General features: G+C 38.7%; 1 protein-coding gene across 1 annotated transcript; it reads right to left on the bottom strand.

The window, feature by feature from the left end:
• Positions 1–1,513: 1,513 nt before the first annotated feature.
• Positions 1,514–11,739, bottom strand: xaf1 (XIAP associated factor 1). The gene is made up of 7 exons (XM_041800225.1): positions 11,635–11,739; positions 8,793–8,928; positions 8,646–8,702; positions 6,378–6,606; positions 5,198–5,265; positions 4,082–4,324; positions 1,514–3,992 (listed from the first exon to the last, which is right to left on the bottom strand). The coding sequence occupies exons 1-7, from the start codon at positions 11,670–11,672 to the stop codon at positions 3,960–3,962; spliced, it is 804 nt and encodes a 267-aa protein (XP_041656159.1). The 5' UTR covers positions 11,673–11,739; the 3' UTR covers positions 1,514–3,959.
• Positions 11,740–18,003: the final 6,264 nt, after the last annotated feature.

An 18,003-nucleotide genomic window follows, 5' to 3' on the forward strand; every position in this document is an offset into this window, starting at 1 on the left:
TGAAAAAGTGTTTTCCCCCTTCCTGATAACTTATTTTTTGTGAATTTGTCACACTTAAATGTTTCAGATTGTCAAACAAATTTTGATATTAGACAAAATCATGTCGACTGGACTTCAGTCAGGACTTTGACTAGGTCACCCCAAAACCTTTTTGAAGCCATTCAAAGGTAGACTTGCTGGTGTGTTTCAGATCATTGTCCCGCGGCATAACCCAAGTGTGCTTGGGAATCATCTAAATTTAGATGGTTTTTGGCTAATGTCGGACATGCCTTTGCATTCTGTGATTTTGGCCTTGGAACTCTTCTATGGTTGACATTTTTGCCCCATCTCTTTCTCATTGTTAAATCATGAACACTGACCTTAACTGACTCTAGTGAGGCCTGCAGGTCTCTAGATCTTTTCTGGTTCTTTTGTGGCCTTTTGGATGAGTCACTGATGCACCGGAGAAATTTTGGTATCTCGTTACTCCTGGGAAGGTTTACCACTGTTCCAAATTTTCTCCATTTGTGGATAATGGCTCTCACCGTGGTTTTCTGGAGTCCCATAGCCTTAGAAATGACTTTGTCACCCTTTCCAGACTGATAGATGTCAGTTACTTTGTTTCTCATCTGTTCATGAATTTCTTCAGATGTGTTGCTTTATGAGATTGTTTGGCCTACTTCACTTTGTCAGACAGGTTCTATCAAAATTATGTCTTGGCAGTAATTAGGCCCAGGTGTGGCAAGATTGTGGTTAGTGTTGAACAACCTCCGGATAAGACTATGTTTACTGTGTAGTTATTGTAAGAAATGTAAGAGCAATCAGTTCTTGTTCAATAACAGCCCAGAAGTGCTTTTTTTATTATGTGCTGAATCTCAGTTCACTTCAGCATTAAAATCGAAGTAGCACAGTGGGTTCAGTGCAGTAGTATGGGCCCCAAAAGAAACTTTGTCTTGAAATTCACTAACAATTAACATGGATCAAATTTGCTAATATGCACAAGAAAACTTCTAAAATGCTAGTTGGTCAAGGGACAATCTCTTCTGGTGCATTGCAGGTAGGTATGTCCACCTTTTGCTCAGTGCATTTTGCACTAAAAATGCTCAGGCTCAAACTTTTGAAGAGTGCAAAATTAAAGTTGACCCTGTGGTGGTGATGTTAAAATCTATTCGCTTTGGTGTTGTTCCTTTACAACCCCACATAAGCTTTATATTTTTTGCTGATTGCCTTGCACTTCGAAAATAATGGAAGTAGTGTTGATTTGTGAAAATTATCAAGATAGCAAAACATGATAGTTTCATAAACATTTTTTTACCACAAAGCTTGTTCTCAGCAATAACCTTAGAGCCAGGAAACTTTGGTGCTAGTGTTTTGGTTGTTTTACAAATATACGTCATCCCTGCACACTCTAATAAATACAAAAACTTCATCAGGACTTTATAAAATATTATCAGGAAGAATTAAGAGCTTTGACTTTCTAAGAGTCACAGAAACTTCTTACTTCAGTATTTGTTAAGGTTCTTAAATGAACAATTTCTAAAATAAAACATAACACTTATGCCAATTGAAACTTGTGTCTGATAAATATATCAATTTTTTTAAATTGTGTCCTTTCTGAGTCACTCAAAACACCAGTTTAATGAAGGCAACTTTAATATTATGACAAGTCATACCTTTTGAAGTTATCAGGAGTGTCAAGTTTATTTAAATACAGAGTATTCACCAGTCATACCCATTTCTTTGACATCGCATTCATGGTTTAAAACAGCAATAACCTTCTACTTAAAAACTGAAGTTTCAAGGTTGATCTAATAGTAAAATAACTTGAAACAGGGAGTATGGTGTCTACCCCACTTTCACAGAGTGCTGTGGCTAGCTGCTTTGAGCACTGTGTAAACTTGTGCCATCTAAGTACTGGAGGACAATGATGGATGAAGCTCATAATCTGTGTCATTGCTGTCAGTCATCTTACCAAGGCTTGCCTCCAACTTCTTTCTTTTTCAGCCTTCGAGTTAGCTTTCTAATTTTGAACCTCACAAACCTCTCTCATCTAGTGTCAAATAAATTGGTCTCTCTAACGTAGCCATTAACCCACAGCATTTTGCCATCATGGCCACTGTTAAATATACATGCACTTACCCAACATGCTCACAGTTTGCTAACAATGGAGTGTAGATGCTTGAAGAGTCATATTTGCACCAAATACAGCAATACCCTCAAATTACACATACTCTGCATGCGCCACATTTTGGGCGTGAAGCAATTCGCCGATGGATAGCACGCGCTAGACAAGTTTCTGGACATTTTTGCTTCTACTATGGGTGAGTACATTAGCAAGTTAAAAGGTTTTTGTTTTCTTGACAGAAAGTGCTTCATATGAAAACCATGTGGTTTCCACCCAAATGTTTTTTTCCTTGTCCCCTGAGTTGTGTTATAGCTGTGACTCTATGACCAAATGCCAAATGATGAAAAATAATGCAGATACAGTGATGCAATACATCCAGGAGTCTGGGTAATTTGTTGTACTTTGAGGCTCATTTGATGCTTTGCACATGCTCCCTGTGGTTTGGGAAATGACATAGACAAATGCTAGTGGAAGTGCAAAGACTGAATAGAAAGTGCAATTTTCACCTTATGGCACTTCAAGGACAGATCACTGTGCAGATGGAGTATGTGGAATTTTGGGGGTTGCTGCACCTTGTCAGTTAACATGATTTGGCCTCTTGCAATTATTTCACCAGTTTTGCCACCCTCAGCTGTTGGTCAACAAATGCATGTTGTCTAGGAGGGAAGCAGCATAAGGACTGAGACCTTTGTAAGGCACTGAAGTCCACCACAGATTTCCTACATACTATTGCTTTAAAAGCTTAATGCCATACTGCTCTGAATTTCTTCACTACCTCACAGATCAGCAACTTGAAAGACGATGGATGGTGAAAATATGCCGGTGCACTGGACCATACTAAAAGATTTTAAAACATAATTGGTCACTCATAGGTACTGATAGCTAAATTCTCTGTTCATAAGTGAGGGTAGAATGGACCGTGAGATTGTCAGGGAGATCGATTGGTGCAGTGTCAGCAGTTTTGCAGGCGCTTCACTCTACCACTGTGGTGAAGAGAGCACTGAGCTGAAAGGCAGGGCTTTTGATTTACCGTTTGATCTATGTCCCAACCCTCACCTATGGTGAAGAATGAGATCGTGGATACAAGTAGTCAGAGATTCCTTAGGAGGGTGGCCGGGCTCAGCCTTAAAGTTAGGGTGAGGAGCTTGGACAACCCCGAAGGATCTCGGGGTAGAACCACTGCTCCTTCATGGATGCCATGAATGGAGCCAGCTGAGGTGGTTCGGGCATCTGATCAGGATGCCTGCTGGGCGCCTTCCTGTGGAGGTCTTACAGGCATATCTTACTGGGAGGAGACCCCAAGGCAAACCCAGAGCTTGCTGGAAGGATTATATATCCCTTCTGGCTTGGGAGCGCCCTGGAATCCCTCAGGAGGAAGTGGAAAGTATTGTGGGGGAGAGGGACGTCTGGGTTGACCTGCTTCTCCTACTGCCACCGCGACCTGACCCCGGATAAGCGGAAGAAGGTGGATGGATGTTAAATCAATTAGACCTTTAGTTATTATTATACCCAAAGATAATGTTGGACTGTAAACAGTTGATGTGAACCACCTCTGCTGACAGCTTTTAGTGATAAAATGTTATTTTTTAAATAAGATGCAATACCACTCTACATTTACTGTCCTTGGTCTTTTCAGTTGCTGAGAGGAAACAGGGGGATGATAAATATTTTGTACATTCCTTACATTTAAACAGACTGCAAACTTCTCTTGCAGTTACTCACCACCCAAAACAATGAAAACCTTCATTTAAACATAAAAGAAAAAAAACCTCGTTTTATCGTTGCACTTTAGGAGTTCTAACTCATCACCCATCCCTTGGGCAGCTGATTCACTGTTCATTGCTTCTTCTCTTCTTTAATTGAGGAGCACATGAACTCTGCACTTCACCTAAAACACAAAGAAAAGAAGAGAAGACAGTAAGCACAGGGGCTTTTCCACATTATATGATCAAATCCAGTTCGCTGCAGGAGTGATACCTCATGCCTGCGCAGTGTGGGCAGGGGCAAAGCCAGGTGACAATGGGGGCAGGTGCTGATCTGGTAGGGGTCACCTCCACCACCCCAGGGACCGTTGCCTGCTCTGTCTGACAGATAGGTTGCCTTGTAGGCTCCGTTTAGTCGAGTAGAAGCCTCCTGTTTGGAGTAATCCTCCTTCTGCCCCCCTTTTTTCTCTGACTCAGGCTCTTTGTCATCCCGGCTTGTTGCAAGAATACACAGCAGCTGGTTAAGGGATCAAATAAAGAGGTATAACTTAAAAGAAAGGAGGGACACTCTGCCACCCACTCCACATTGGCTTGTACATCATGTCTTCCTTAAAACTGGAGGAAATATAACACTCACTGGAGCATAAAAAAAGAAAATTGCAGAAACTTTGGGGAACCTCCTCCTGCATGCATTCAAGACCATGTGATGGCTACACCAGTGTGACTAGTTTCCACATGTGACTAAAAGTTGTATATGAATAAATGTAAATAAACAGATGATGGCATCTAGTGTCCAATTCAAGGAGTTGCACTTTTTTACTGACTGATGGAAACCTAATAAAAACATTCAGTAAGCTTTGAGTATTTGCTGAAGGAATTACCAAGACAAAAACAAGACTAATATTTAATGTCAAGAAACAAGTGAAGAAGTTGGCCTGCCAAGAACATGGCATACTTTAACAAATATTTTATGTAACAGAGGCAAGGCACTTCATATTGTCCCCATATTTATCCACTGAAAGTCACCACTGTAATTCAATTTTTCAACATACTTGTGGCCCATTCTGGACATAAACATTATAGAAGGGAGGATTCTTTGACATTTGAATGCAAGTCTCTGCCCCTCATTACTATTGACTCTCATCTCTCACTGAAAATTCAATTTTGCTTTTGTTGCATGATCACAGGCATAACTTCCATTGCTAGCCCTCTGTGCATGTTCATGCCAGGATATAAATCAGTACAAACTCTTTTGTGTATATGGTGCAGAAATGTAGCAGATTGTGGGTGCATGCTGTGTGTAAATTTTGGTGCTGTAAACCCAAGCTATCCATTCTGTCTGTCCCTAAAGAACAACAATCTCTTTAGAAATGCTTTGAAAGAAATTTACCTCATGCTTCTTTATAGCCTCCTGTGGAAATGATGCAGAGCACTTTCTACACTTGACAGTCATTTTTGCTGCAAGAAAAAGAAAAAACAATAACAGTCAATGTAAAAACATTTATAAAAAGAAAGTTTCCTGGATGTGGGGCAGTGAGATGACATGCATATTTGTCAGCCTGAATCTATTGTTTCATTTTGAAAAACAAACAAAAAAAAACAGTTCATGGCACATACCAATGTGTTCTATAAAGCCTACTTTGTTTGAATACATTTTCACTATATTTGAATAATTCAACCAATTTCATATTAAATGTACAGATTATTGACATCGTTAAAAATGAAATTTTCACTGTGAGAAATTAAAATTACAACACTTTTGTATAACTTTGCGGTTTAAATCTTTGAAATAAAAAATCATATCAAAATGTTATCATTTTAAAGTTAAGTAAGATCATCAAAAAACTTGTGTCTCTGAATTTTCAAGTTCTTAAATGTCAGGGTGGCACAACCGTAATAAAGGGACTTTTATTTCAAAATTAAAGTGATAAAAACACATTGTAGAATAATTTATCATCCATTTGACTTCAGATGACACTCATGGCCAGTGAAATGGTTTGTAGATCCTTTTAAAGTAAAGGTAAAACCATTTCATGTGTAGGTTCACAGAAAAAAAATCATTTTACCATAAAAATATTGATTTTACTATAAAGAATGAATGTGTCCTCTTTCTTACAAGAGCCAAAGCAAAAATATGTGTCTAAATTTTTCCCTGTTTATTTCCAATTAGTTGCAAATGTCAGGTGGTGCAACTGCAAGAAGGGTCACAATATAAAGTAAATAATATTACTTAAAGCTCCAAGAAAATTCCCTTTACTTATATTAAGATAAAGGAAGGATCACATTATTCTAAAAAAAAAGAAAATGTTCATTGCAAATTTGCCTTGGTAGATAGATACACTTTTCATGTCAGGTGGTACAACCAATGTAAAACAACTAAATCTTACTCTACTATGAAATTCCTGATTTTATTTAAAAAACATGTGCCCACTTTCTTACTAGAATGATAATTTAAATTTGAAGTAAGTTGCAAATGTCATATTTCACAACCGCACTGAAAAAAGCCTTACATATCACTGACCCATGTGTATTTGGACATGTGCATAGCTTCATACCCTCCTTTGTCTTACCATTGATTGGTGGTGATTTTCTGGTACTCTGAAGGGGCCGTTTGGTGTTGTCGGTTTCTGAGCAGGTCAAAGCGTGCTTGGGTTGGTCCCTCAGGGTGACGTAGCGACCGCAGTCCCTGCAGAGCTCGGTGCGGCTACCACAGGCCAGACTGTGTTCGTTTAGCTCCTTGAACGGCATCTCCAGCTCGCAGAAGTTGCAGCTCTCCAGACGCTCCACACATTCATCAGTCTAAGCCAAGAGAAGAGGCAGACAGGTCTGTATAAGATTTTCCACTCTGGCATGAGTGACAGATTATTAGATATTCAGATTATTATACTTGTTTTAAGTACATATTTTACAATTTTTCAGTTAACTTAATGTTACAAACAGAGTTCAAAGTAGCGTATTCATATTGCATTTTTTGAGTAAAATTAACATTCAAACCCAAAATCTCGTTTTACAACATTGCAAATAACAGCAAAATTAAGAAGGGAGTACTAGTATTGCAGGTCTTTTTTTTCGCTCTGTGTGGGGATTTATTAAAGGAAAGGTGTGTGTCTGTCTTGATCCTAGCGCAGCAGCAAATTATATATAAATCTCCATTACAGCAGATTAAACAACAGTTTAGGGTGTGCTTTAATCGCTTGTTTAAGGTAACAACGTTCAAAGTAACATGTTGTGGCTCTGATGGCAGTCAGAGAACTGGGTGGAGACACTCTAAATCCATGAACTCATTGCTATCTCCAATAATGCTCACTTAATTTAACAATAAACACGCTATTTCCATCAAGTTCTTTATAATAAGAGTTTATCTTGTTCTAATGCTTTTATTGCAAACAGCCACACTTTGAAGATCTTTTCAGCAGCAGCTTAGCACACCCCAGTGGGAGAGATATGAAATTTAAAAGCATGGACACAGTTACATACTTCAATATACTGAGAACTGAAAGCAGGGATTTATAAAGGTACCATTCTGTGAACCTATACACATAATACCTTTTAATTCTATAATACTATGATATATCAAATAGCACATAAATAGTCAGAAACGATTGTGTTATGTCTTCAGTAAGTGTGATACAAAATTCCCCTACAAGATTTTAAAAATGTACAATGCATGTGTAGCATAAAACAACCAGAGACTTTTAAAACGGATTAAACTAGGACTGGACGATTTGTGAAAATAATATAATTGCGATTATTTATCCCAATATTGTGATTGCGATTTAATGTGCGATTATTTTTAGGTTCCTCATGTAATGTGCTGCTCAGCAAACACGAGCACTAAATCATTCTTTATGATAACCAGAACAATACTGGATAAATTAACAAGCTCTCTTTTATTCCTCACTCCATTTCCTTATTGAACAAACAGTAGAGTGGAGGTGGGATAGCTCCACACACACCCCTGACACTGACTTAGGACATTCTTATGTATTTAGGCACAATCTGCATTCAGCCTGTTGTTGGATAGTTGGATTTTTAACCTTTTTATGATGCTTTTAATGATATGCTCTTATTTAACGTATGATGTGATTGTACTGTGTTGATGGAAGAGCTGGTGATGAAAGACAAATTTCCGAGCAATCGGACAATAAAGTATCATCTTATCTTGTCTGAAACTTGGGATGAACAATTAAAAAGAATAAATTCTGATTACGATTTTAGCTTATATAGCAAATCAGATATCAATTGCTATACTGAAGGTGATGATAATTTCTTTGTTTTTCTTGTTTTGATTTAGAAAAACACAAACATGAAGAAGAAAAATAGGATTTTGGTAAAAAGAAAAAAGAAATCCACAAAAGAAACTTTAACATTTGCATAATTTTTGAGCATAACATCTCTACTGCAAAAATATTGTATCAAACTGGTATTTTGGCACATTTAAGGTAAAAGAAATATTGCTCTGTCTGTGATTTGAATATTGCAGCATAATGGGATTTAATCTAATATGCAATTAATTTCCCAGCCCCAGATTAAACACAAAAAAATAAAGTAAACCCCAGTTTATTTCTCTTTTGTGACTGACTGGGAGAAGTCTTAGATAAAAGTGAAAGCAAAGTTGCTGATGACATTTGTGAGTATTATTAACAGCAAAACATTCCCCAGTGAGTTATTTGCACACTGGAGCTTAGCCAGTCTCTATGGCTTTTGCTTTGTTGTAGTTCGGCATTATTTCATCTTTGAGACAGTTTTATATGCTAAAAATCCTCAGTCCGCGTGGCACTAAATCTTTTATTACATGCATGTGAATTTTTAACTTTTTCTTTTGCCCCTCGGCTCACCTCATGATCCGGCAGGTGACAGCGTTCCATCTTCTGGTGACACTTGGAGCATCTCACCTACAAAGAGACAGAGTAATTAACCCCTCAGAAAATAAGAAAAATAATTAAATAAACAAATGAGTGTTTTGTGTGCGTGCATGTATGTACCTGTGTGTGCTGCTCCTCTCTGTGTTGTTTAAGTTGATCCCGGGGAACTGCTTCATCACAGTCAGGACAGACACACAGGAAGCGGCTGCAGTGAGTTTCGTGAAGAGCAAAGTTGGCTTCTGCAACCTGTTTGTGACTGAAAGACAGGCAGAGGGTTATCTTCTGTCTGTACAATCCAATATATAAAAGTTCAACAACTGTCTTCCTATTAAATTTAAATGGTCTTTTAACTTTTCATCTTGCTCTAATTCATCTGACTGTTGTCTGTTCAGTTGTTTTTACAGCACTGCCTCTAGTGTACTACCAACATATGTATTAAATGGTCAATGGTAATAGGAAGGGACTTCAGCTTATGTAGTACTTTTCTTGCGGTCTCACTTCTCAAAGCCCTTCTTACACCGCAAGTAACACCTACCCATTTACTCCTCATTTAAACACTGATGGCAAAGGTGTTCATTTATATGCATCTATGCATGTGTCATATTGACACTCTACTGATGCAGCTTTTGGATCAGTTAGGGGTTAAGTGTGTTGCTTAAGGATGTATAGACATGTGACTGCAGGAGAAAGAGATCAAGCCCCTGACATTTCAGATGACTGACTGTACCTTGCAGCTCAAATGCCCCTGTGTTAGATCCAACAGTGGCATCTATTTGGAAATAAAATGTATTTCCCTTGTGAGAGAATTCATTTATTGACAAAAGTAATTTTTGTGTTTCGGCCTAACTGACCACACTAACCAGCAGTATGTCACCTGGTGAAAGCATGAAAAACTTCAAAGCTCCATAAATGTTCTTCAATCAGGAACACATCATACGTTTACAATTTTAGTGCAAAATGGACATACAGTTTTACTTGGTGGAAAAATGCTCTGCTCACAAGATGCTCCCTAGGTTAGTCAAGCAGCATGCTTTGACTTTCCAGGGAGCGCATAGCCAGAAACTCCCATATGGATAGACACATTTATGACAGCATGAGCTAAACACAATTAAATTAGTTCAAAAGCAATTCATCCATCGTAGCATGAATCTGAATATGAGGGTGCAACAAGCTTTATGCTACAAAGGAGGAGGCTGGGGTGGAGGAGGTGAAGCTCTGCCAGCAGCAGCAGCAGTTTGGTCCATCAGCATTAATGAAAGCAGGGATTATCGAGAAGTACATCATACTTAAATACGCCACAGTGTTGAGACACAGAACTGTGATTGGCTGTGGGAGCTGGGCAGCAATAATTGGGATTAGCTGGCTGATCATGGCTGGGCGTATGACTACCATCTCTCCATGAACAACCGCTAAGCTTCATTGTGTATTCAAAACTCTAATTTTGGTTTAAATAACCACTATCTCATCACTGAAGTCATAAGAATTTCTGCTAAAGTTCGCATTTATGCTGTGTGACTCTTTAGCCAAAGTCCAGCATTGATACTGTGAAGCTTGTGCAGAACTAGTAATTCAGTTAAGGTTTGATTAAGGTGCGTACATGCAAAAGTAATCTGATCTTCAACCTTATCAATGTGTGTCGGCCCAACTTTGATAAATTCAACTTAATATGATTTCATCTGAACTAACATTTTTTACCATAATGTTAAAGTCCCTTTGAGTCAGACTAAGACAACAAATACACTTTTCTTACTGCATATATGTCAACGTACTATGTATCAATGGGCTGCCAATGGCTTCCGTTATTCACAGCAGGCACTGGAGCTGTTCTCCACCATCCCATTAAATCAAAATAAAAGAAATTCACACATTCCAAATGTATTTGTTAAACAGTTCACTGCCACTGTCAGTCAATGATCAGAGATTCTGTTAACACTGTGTCACTCTGTCATAATCTACACTGTCATCAGACCCACTTCCATCATTAAATGTCCTGTCTGTAAATTCCTCTGCAAGGGTGCTCGCAATCAAAACAATAACAAAAGATGACAAGTTGATAAGTGCTGCAAACCACCATTCTTCTCCACTCTGATGCTTGGATTATACTTCAACAGACCACTACGACCATGTCTACATGCCTAAAAGCTTAAGTTGCTGCCATATGATTGGCTAATTAGATGTCTGTATTAATTAGCAGTTGAGCAGGTGTACCTATTAAAGTGATCAGTGAGTTTTGGAAATTACAATGAGAGTAACAGGCCATTTTTACAGGAGAAACAATGAAATAATTTTGTGTATTAGTTTTAAAATAGTTTTAATCATAAGGTAGGCATGCTAAGACATCTGGTTATTCTTTATAAACCCATCAAATCTGAAAGACACTGCATTGATATATTGAATAACCTTTAACTGCCTAGTTAGTTTGTGGGAAAGCAGCTCATTCTACTGTTAAACCAGGACAAAAACGAGAACAAAATGTGAACCCTTTAACTCGAGACAACGAAAGTGAAAGTAAACATTTGTTTGTTTGTTTGTTAGTTACTTTATTGCCTGTTAGTTTTTTGTTTTTTTACTTTTTTTTTTTTTTCAAACTTTCAAAAATCAAGCACACAGGATGTATCCTATTTCTAAACAATGCCAGTGTGGGTCTACTTTAGAAAAATTAGGAAACAGAGAACATAACATAGCCTATTATTCTACATGGATTTCCAAACAAAGCTAAACTAGCTATTGCAGCCTGGATGGCTTTGAATAAACAGTTGTTGTAAATACATGGCTAAATCAAATAGACAAAACATCACTTTGATCACGAAGTGCCGGCTTTCCGAGCACTCCCACTGCCTTCCTTTACACAAACACAAAGTTACTTCACTCCCAGCAATGATAACCAAACTTTAACTAAGCAGTTTTTTAGCTGTCATTTTATCTATTCTGATACAAAACTCTGAAACAAGTGAGCTCTTACCATTGTTTGCAGGTTCGTGTTCCTTCCTCGTTCTCCATTGATAATCTTTGATCAGTAACTTACTACCTTTTCTTCACTTCTGGTCTCATTTGACCCTAAATGAAAGTGAAACTGTCTGCAGCATTACCCTATGTTGTTGTTTGTGAATGTGCCAGGAGATGGCGCCAAAGATCTGCTTTCAACGTTTCAAAGGTGTTTCACTGAACTCTGAACTTTTGGACTAAGGTCAACTAACCTCAAACTACAAGCAGGGAAATTAAAACACATATCAGACAGGGTCTTCTGTGGAGTTTGCATAATGCATGCATTGGCTCTCTCCTGAAACCCCTTTTCTCCCAAAGTCCAAAGAAATGCTCAGTAAGATTAGTGATTGTAAATTTAAGTGTGGGTATGTTCCTGCCTTGCTTGTTCATCTTTGTATATCAGGCCTGTGACTGATGAAAAGTCCAGGATGTACCCAGCCTCCCACCCTTTGACAGCTGGGATTGGATGCCCCACGACCCCAAAGGACGGTAGGCAGTGTAGATCATTGCCAAAGAAAATACCAACTTGCTTACCAGAAAGTTCCTATAAAGGTCTTTAGGTAAGATGCTATACATAGGCTGTAGGCCCATTCTGTTTGGATTTCGTCAATGACAACAATTTAGAAGGGGGGAAATGTTGGGAACCACTGGTGTAGTTAGATGTTTGAAAAAAAAAAAAAGAAAAAGCACACAGTTGAAACTAGTCGATATTTCGACAAATACTGAGAGAAATACCTTTTCTGGAGTTTTTTTGTTTTGTTTCTTTCTTTCAAAAACTACGATGTTTCACAAAGTTGAATTCCTGGTCAACAAAACAGTTGCAGTGGTGCCACAAATTTGGTTCTGCGATGGTGTCACCTACTGGCCAAATTATAGAAGCAATGACAGAGTGGAAAGAGAGGGGAAAAGTGCAGAGGAGCCTGGATCTGACAATTATGTATTAGTATTCAATTGGTTATTTGAAGCCCAAATTAAAATGTATGTTTAGATCACTACTTTGAGGCTCGACAACAGATGAAAAAACCTCTGATGTACAACACATCAGACTTGCAGTCTGCAGAGGAAGAGGAGGAAATGAGATCTAAGAGAAAGCCAAAGCAAATGTAAGTAAAGATATATTTTTCCATATTTTGCAAAAGCACATTAATATTTTGACCTGTTAGATTCATAACTAAATGAATCTCTGTCTGAGCAAACAGTTGCCTTATAAACCACTGTAACTACATTTCTTTGGGTTGGGGCATTTTGATCTAATGTTTAATACTCAGTCTTAGGACACTGGACTCTTATCCTGTGAACGTCCTGCTACATGATATGCCAATAAGATTTTATTATTTATTATTAAATTATTATCATATTTATTAATTTATTATTTTATTACTCCGATTACTGTAATTGAGGAGTTTTTTGTGTGCTTGTACTTTTTTTAATACATTTAGAAACCACTAATTTGACTTTTAGTCTGGGGAAGTATTTCACTTCATTACATTTTAAAAAGCATCAATTACTGAGTAAAAAACTCAAAGTCAAAAGGAGGAGGTTCTGGCTTTCTGACAACAGCATGAAGCTGTCAGGTACTTTGGCTTTGACTACACCTGAAGGTCAGTGGTGCAAAGTCAGAGAATGATTCCACATCTCATCCAAAAACAGCTGTGGCATCTGACTTTACTGTAAAGTACCTGAGTACAGTAATAGACCAGTAATTTTACTTCTACTCAGGTGAATCTGAACCAAATTAATGGTACTTTTACTCTTATTTAAACTTCTTTCACCACTGCATACCTCAACCTAACAATCCTAATCATCATTTAAGTCCTGCTCTCTGTTGTGTGTTCACACACCAACAACTTTCTGCCAACCATTTGTTTGTGTGTTTCTCTGCAGCCCCAAAAGAAGTCTCATAGACTGTGACGACTTCACAACGTTTGAGGATAACTTACAGCACCTTAGGGTGCAGCAGATCTACAAACTTGGGTGAATAAATCAGAGTTTGAGTGCAGCTAGTTTACAGATTACTGTGATGAGCTCAAGGAGCTCCTGCTTACATTTAAACCCACCTAGAACCCACTATAGCTGGAGCTTGTGTTTTCATTATTAACATCAACACTGAATGACAAGATGCTGCTCAGATAATTCATGCTGAAGGTGATTTTTGTGTTGGTTTATTTCACACTACATAACCGTTCTCACGTTGTCCCTGCAGGAGACAGAGATCGCATTTAGGTGGGAGTGTGGCTACAGTATTTCCAGCCTTTGCTCCACCCTCCTGACTATGCCAAGGTGAGCAACATCACACCCATCACAAACTCCTCTCACTCTGTTTTGTTGCAGATTCATGTCATGACTGTTTCCTGTTTATCAGTTTGCTTCTTTAGTTCTCTGACTCAGTGTTCATTTCTCTCCACCACCCTGTGAACCTCTTCCCGGAGATGACTGTGACCACTGGCCAGGTAAAACACACCTGAGACTAAGCAGAGAGTGAACATTTGTTGCCCAAAGCTAATTTTCAGTTGTGTCTAACATTGTTTTGGTAAAATGAGACTGAAAAGCTGAGATCTTCATATCACAACTGTATGCATGTCTGCTGTGGGCTTCTGTAGATTTAAGAGTGTGTGTGTTGTGCTTACTCTTGTTTTGCGTGTTTACTCTCAGGTTATAGGCTGGTAAGACCTCGTCAGTGTTGTCAGCCATGTAGGCACTGGAGGAGACAGAGGTAGGATATTCACAGATCTTTTTCTTTCTCTAGTCCTCTACTAGGTCCTCACATATGAAGAGAACTGCCAGTCAGAGATGGAAAAATGTACAGTCACAGGAAAAGTCCATGTGGTCCTCTTGATTCTTACTCATAAAACAGTAGGCATTAGTAGCTTTAGATCATCTGTGGCTTCATCCATGAGGATTACAGCTGTTGTCTAATTCTTTAGTGAAGTATCTGATGAGTAATTTAAGAGGTAGAGCAGGTGCCCCTGGACAGAGGTGATGACTGGTCCTAGGTCTGATCAAAAAAAGGCCCAAAAATAATCTAAAATCGGGTTTCTCTCCTGTTAGGACACTACATTAGTGATGGCCTGCTCCCTGGTGAAGATATTGATGCCATGGGTGGCAACAACTGGCTCAGTTATGACGACTTGGAGGTCAGTATCACTACAGGAGAGAGCGTGTGTAAGCGTCGTAGAGACAGCGCTTACGTCCTCGTCTACCAGAGAATGGTAAGAGGAGAGCACTGAGACAGCCTGTTAGAGGCAAACACACATTTATGAACACTGATGCTGTTTAAATGAGCTTTTTGAGCTAACAGACTTTATTTTTTTTTGTTAGAAGTAGGCCAGGCTGCCTACAAGGGGGGGTGAGGGCTGCGTATGCCGTGTAACCAAACCACAGAAGATGAGAGCAGCAAGCCTATAGTCCACCTATGTAGGACCAGAGCCCTGGAGTGAGGTTGTGAACTCTGTCTTTTGACCCTGCAGTGTCCCTCTGCACCACGATGAGTACAATCCATGCATGGTTGGAGAATTTATAGAAATCTAATACTGTTAATAACACCCTGGACACCGAGATCATCCTAAAGTCTGACACTAAGGAAGAGGAGATTCACATCCTTATTGTGGAAGGCTCTCTGCTTGAGAACCTTTGATCGACGTACGGAACTGTTATTTTACTTCTATCCTGTATGAAGCATGCAGAGACAGGAGGTGTTCTAGGAACCACACGGTGCCAGATCCACCTTGCCTGTTCGATGGCCAAGTCTGGCCCATGCATTTGAAACATAAGAACATCAAGCCCTCTGTAGCTGAGACCAAGAATGTAAAATAAATGAAAGCTTTCATTTCTTGCACCAATAAATAATTTCCTCATGTTATTTCAAGATACTTCTGCATTCTTTAAATGTACAGCTTTTTCATTCAATTATTACTTCATTTTTTCTATATATTTTTAATCTTCAGTGTGTGTGATGTCATGCATGTGCGGTACATGTCTCTCTTGGAGACAAAGGTCTGAAGAGGGAGTTTTGTACACATCATGTGGACCAAGTAGAGTTTACTGTATCATTATTACAGTTAAAAACATCACACCCAGGGCTGCAGGTGGCCCGTTATGATGTTTTTTTTAAATCCTGTTCTGTCCTTTAACACTTGAAATCCCAGCTCTGAATTAAAGAGATGATAATGTTACCAAAGGATATTAACTGTACAGTATAAATCAGGGGTGTCCAAACTATGGCCCAGGGGCCAAATGTGGCCTACGGTCCAATTATAATTGGCCCACAGCAAATTCTAGAAATAAAATAAAATATAGCCCACATCAGAACGTGGATGTATTATACTTCTCAGTTCCAGCACATGGTGGTGCTACCATGCAGGTGAGATATTTTGTAGAATACAATAGAAAAGATAGTGCCATCACTACTGAATGTGCCTCACTAGTTTTGCCAAATTATTAGGAAGTTGCCATTTAGAATTTCTTGTTAACAAGATTGGTTTTAATGGTTCTCTCACAAAATAAGCCCAAATCTATGAAAACCATGTGTGGAGCTACAAAGGTCCATACTGACAAAAAATTATTCAACTTGTACACACACAAAAAAATAAAATAAATAAAGGGCACTAGTAGCTCATAAAGGTTTACAGTCTCGCCATGTAACAGGAAGTTGTTATCATTTAAAATTAGAGGGTGAAATCTGCTTCAAACTTTCCTTGTGTGACAGCTGATCCTATTTATGCATATCTGCATGCAGACATTGAATATCTGTTGTAGCGCCACCTATTGGTAAGGCCCATTCAGACATACCCTGACATTTACTGTGCTCTCACAGTACATGTTGTGTTCCAAAGACATGACAGTTCAGCACTGTTTATCCTTTCTGTGGCTAAGCCGTCACTGTGGAAACCCATTTTACAGCTGTTTCACGTGCACAAAAACTCAGTTTGTGAACATGTAATGGCCCTTCACTCTGAGCATTTGAAAGATATTTGTTCAATAACAAGATCCAGGGGGAGATAATGTCAATAGAATTTGTGGCCGATTAAAATCTATTTTTAAAACATAATATTTTTCCTGGTTTCACTTGTTTATTGATGTTAATCTCAGATTTAAACACAGACAGAGGCTGTCAGTGCTTCAGGTGATTCATTTTAAACTGTAAAGAGCAACATTCAGGCTCAAACTCTGGATAAGTCACTTTTCTGCTCAGGCAGATTGATTCCAGTTTGTTTATCTCGTTTATGAAACACACCTCTAGTTTGAACAGCTTGCTGATGCTGCATTACACATCCATTTTTCACTCCTGCTCGGTTTTGCAGCTTTTATGCAAACAGCAGCTGGAGATGTGGGCATCCAGAGAGGCCAAAGGCGAGCTGGCTCACATCTGTGCAGGATCAGAACCTGTGAGGACATGGCTGACGACACAATCACACCAATAACATCCAACAAAAATCATTATCTCAGTCACACACCTGGATACAGACGAAAGAACATGACGTGGTGATCCTTTGTTTTTATTCAAACATTAAACAGTGACCAACAGAGAGGATGAAATAGCAGCCACGTGTGGATAAGCAGCTGTAGAGTCCGGCTTGTGTCTGTGATTTAACATGAATCGATCAGATTTAATGAGAAACATGCACTTTCTTTAAAAACAAACTGTACAGCCATAACATCCGATATATTTCTCCACTGTACAAAGATTCAGACTTTTTGTACCGGATTTTTTATACAAAAGTAATTTTTTTTAGAGTAACACTGCATACAAATGCATATTTCTCCATCTGCCATAGTTCCATCTCTTATGTACAAAGTGTTGGCTTCTGTTATTTGGTTTATGATGTGACCTCATTCACAGGATTCAGGGGTGTACACATGGACTGTATATTAAAGGTGAAAAAAGCGTCTGTTTAAAAGTTGAAGCCAATGCTGAAGTGCCTTAAGCTGCTTTCTTAAGTTAGAAATGAGAAAAAAAAGTGGCAACTTGATGCAAGTTATCACACCAGTAAACATTTTCCCTGTAGACCTTTTACATCTGGTGTCAATATGTCTGCCCTTCCACAAACTTGACAGCAACAGCCACATGCTATGTACTGGTCACCAGTACTAAACAAATACTCTTGTCCACAAATTTCCTGCACTAATCTGTGTAGTGGTTACTTTGTAAAAGTACGTCTTAGAGAGCTTGAAACCTTGCATACATGCAAATCATTTTATGAAGCACCAAAATGAATATTACACAGCAATGTCCCATTTGCAACAAAAGCACAGAATGGGCCAATGCCAGTGTTGTTACTGGTGACTTTTAACCAAATTGATGAGAGCGATTCATCCAGGTACTTTGCCAAAATGAGGGCCCTGGCCC

Source organism: Cheilinus undulatus, linkage group 2 (assembly GCF_018320785.1).
Source record: "Cheilinus undulatus linkage group 2, ASM1832078v1, whole genome shotgun sequence".
NCBI classification, from domain to species: Eukaryota; Metazoa; Chordata; class Actinopteri; order Labriformes; family Labridae; genus Cheilinus; species Cheilinus undulatus.

Excerpts from the sequence above, each read along its gene's own strand:
- xaf1 (XM_041800225.1), bottom strand. The coding sequence starts at position 11,672 with ATGGAGAACGAGGAAGGAACACGAACCTGCAAACAATG. Across the intron at positions 4,325-5,197 it reads AGGCTATAAAGAAGCATGAG|CTGCTGTGTATTCTTGCAAC; the intron begins GTAAATTTCTTT and ends TCCCTTAACCAG. Across the intron at positions 3,993-4,081 it reads CCACACTGCGCAGGCATGAG|GTGAAGTGCAGAGTTCATGT; the intron begins GTATCACTCCTG and ends TTTGTGTTTTAG.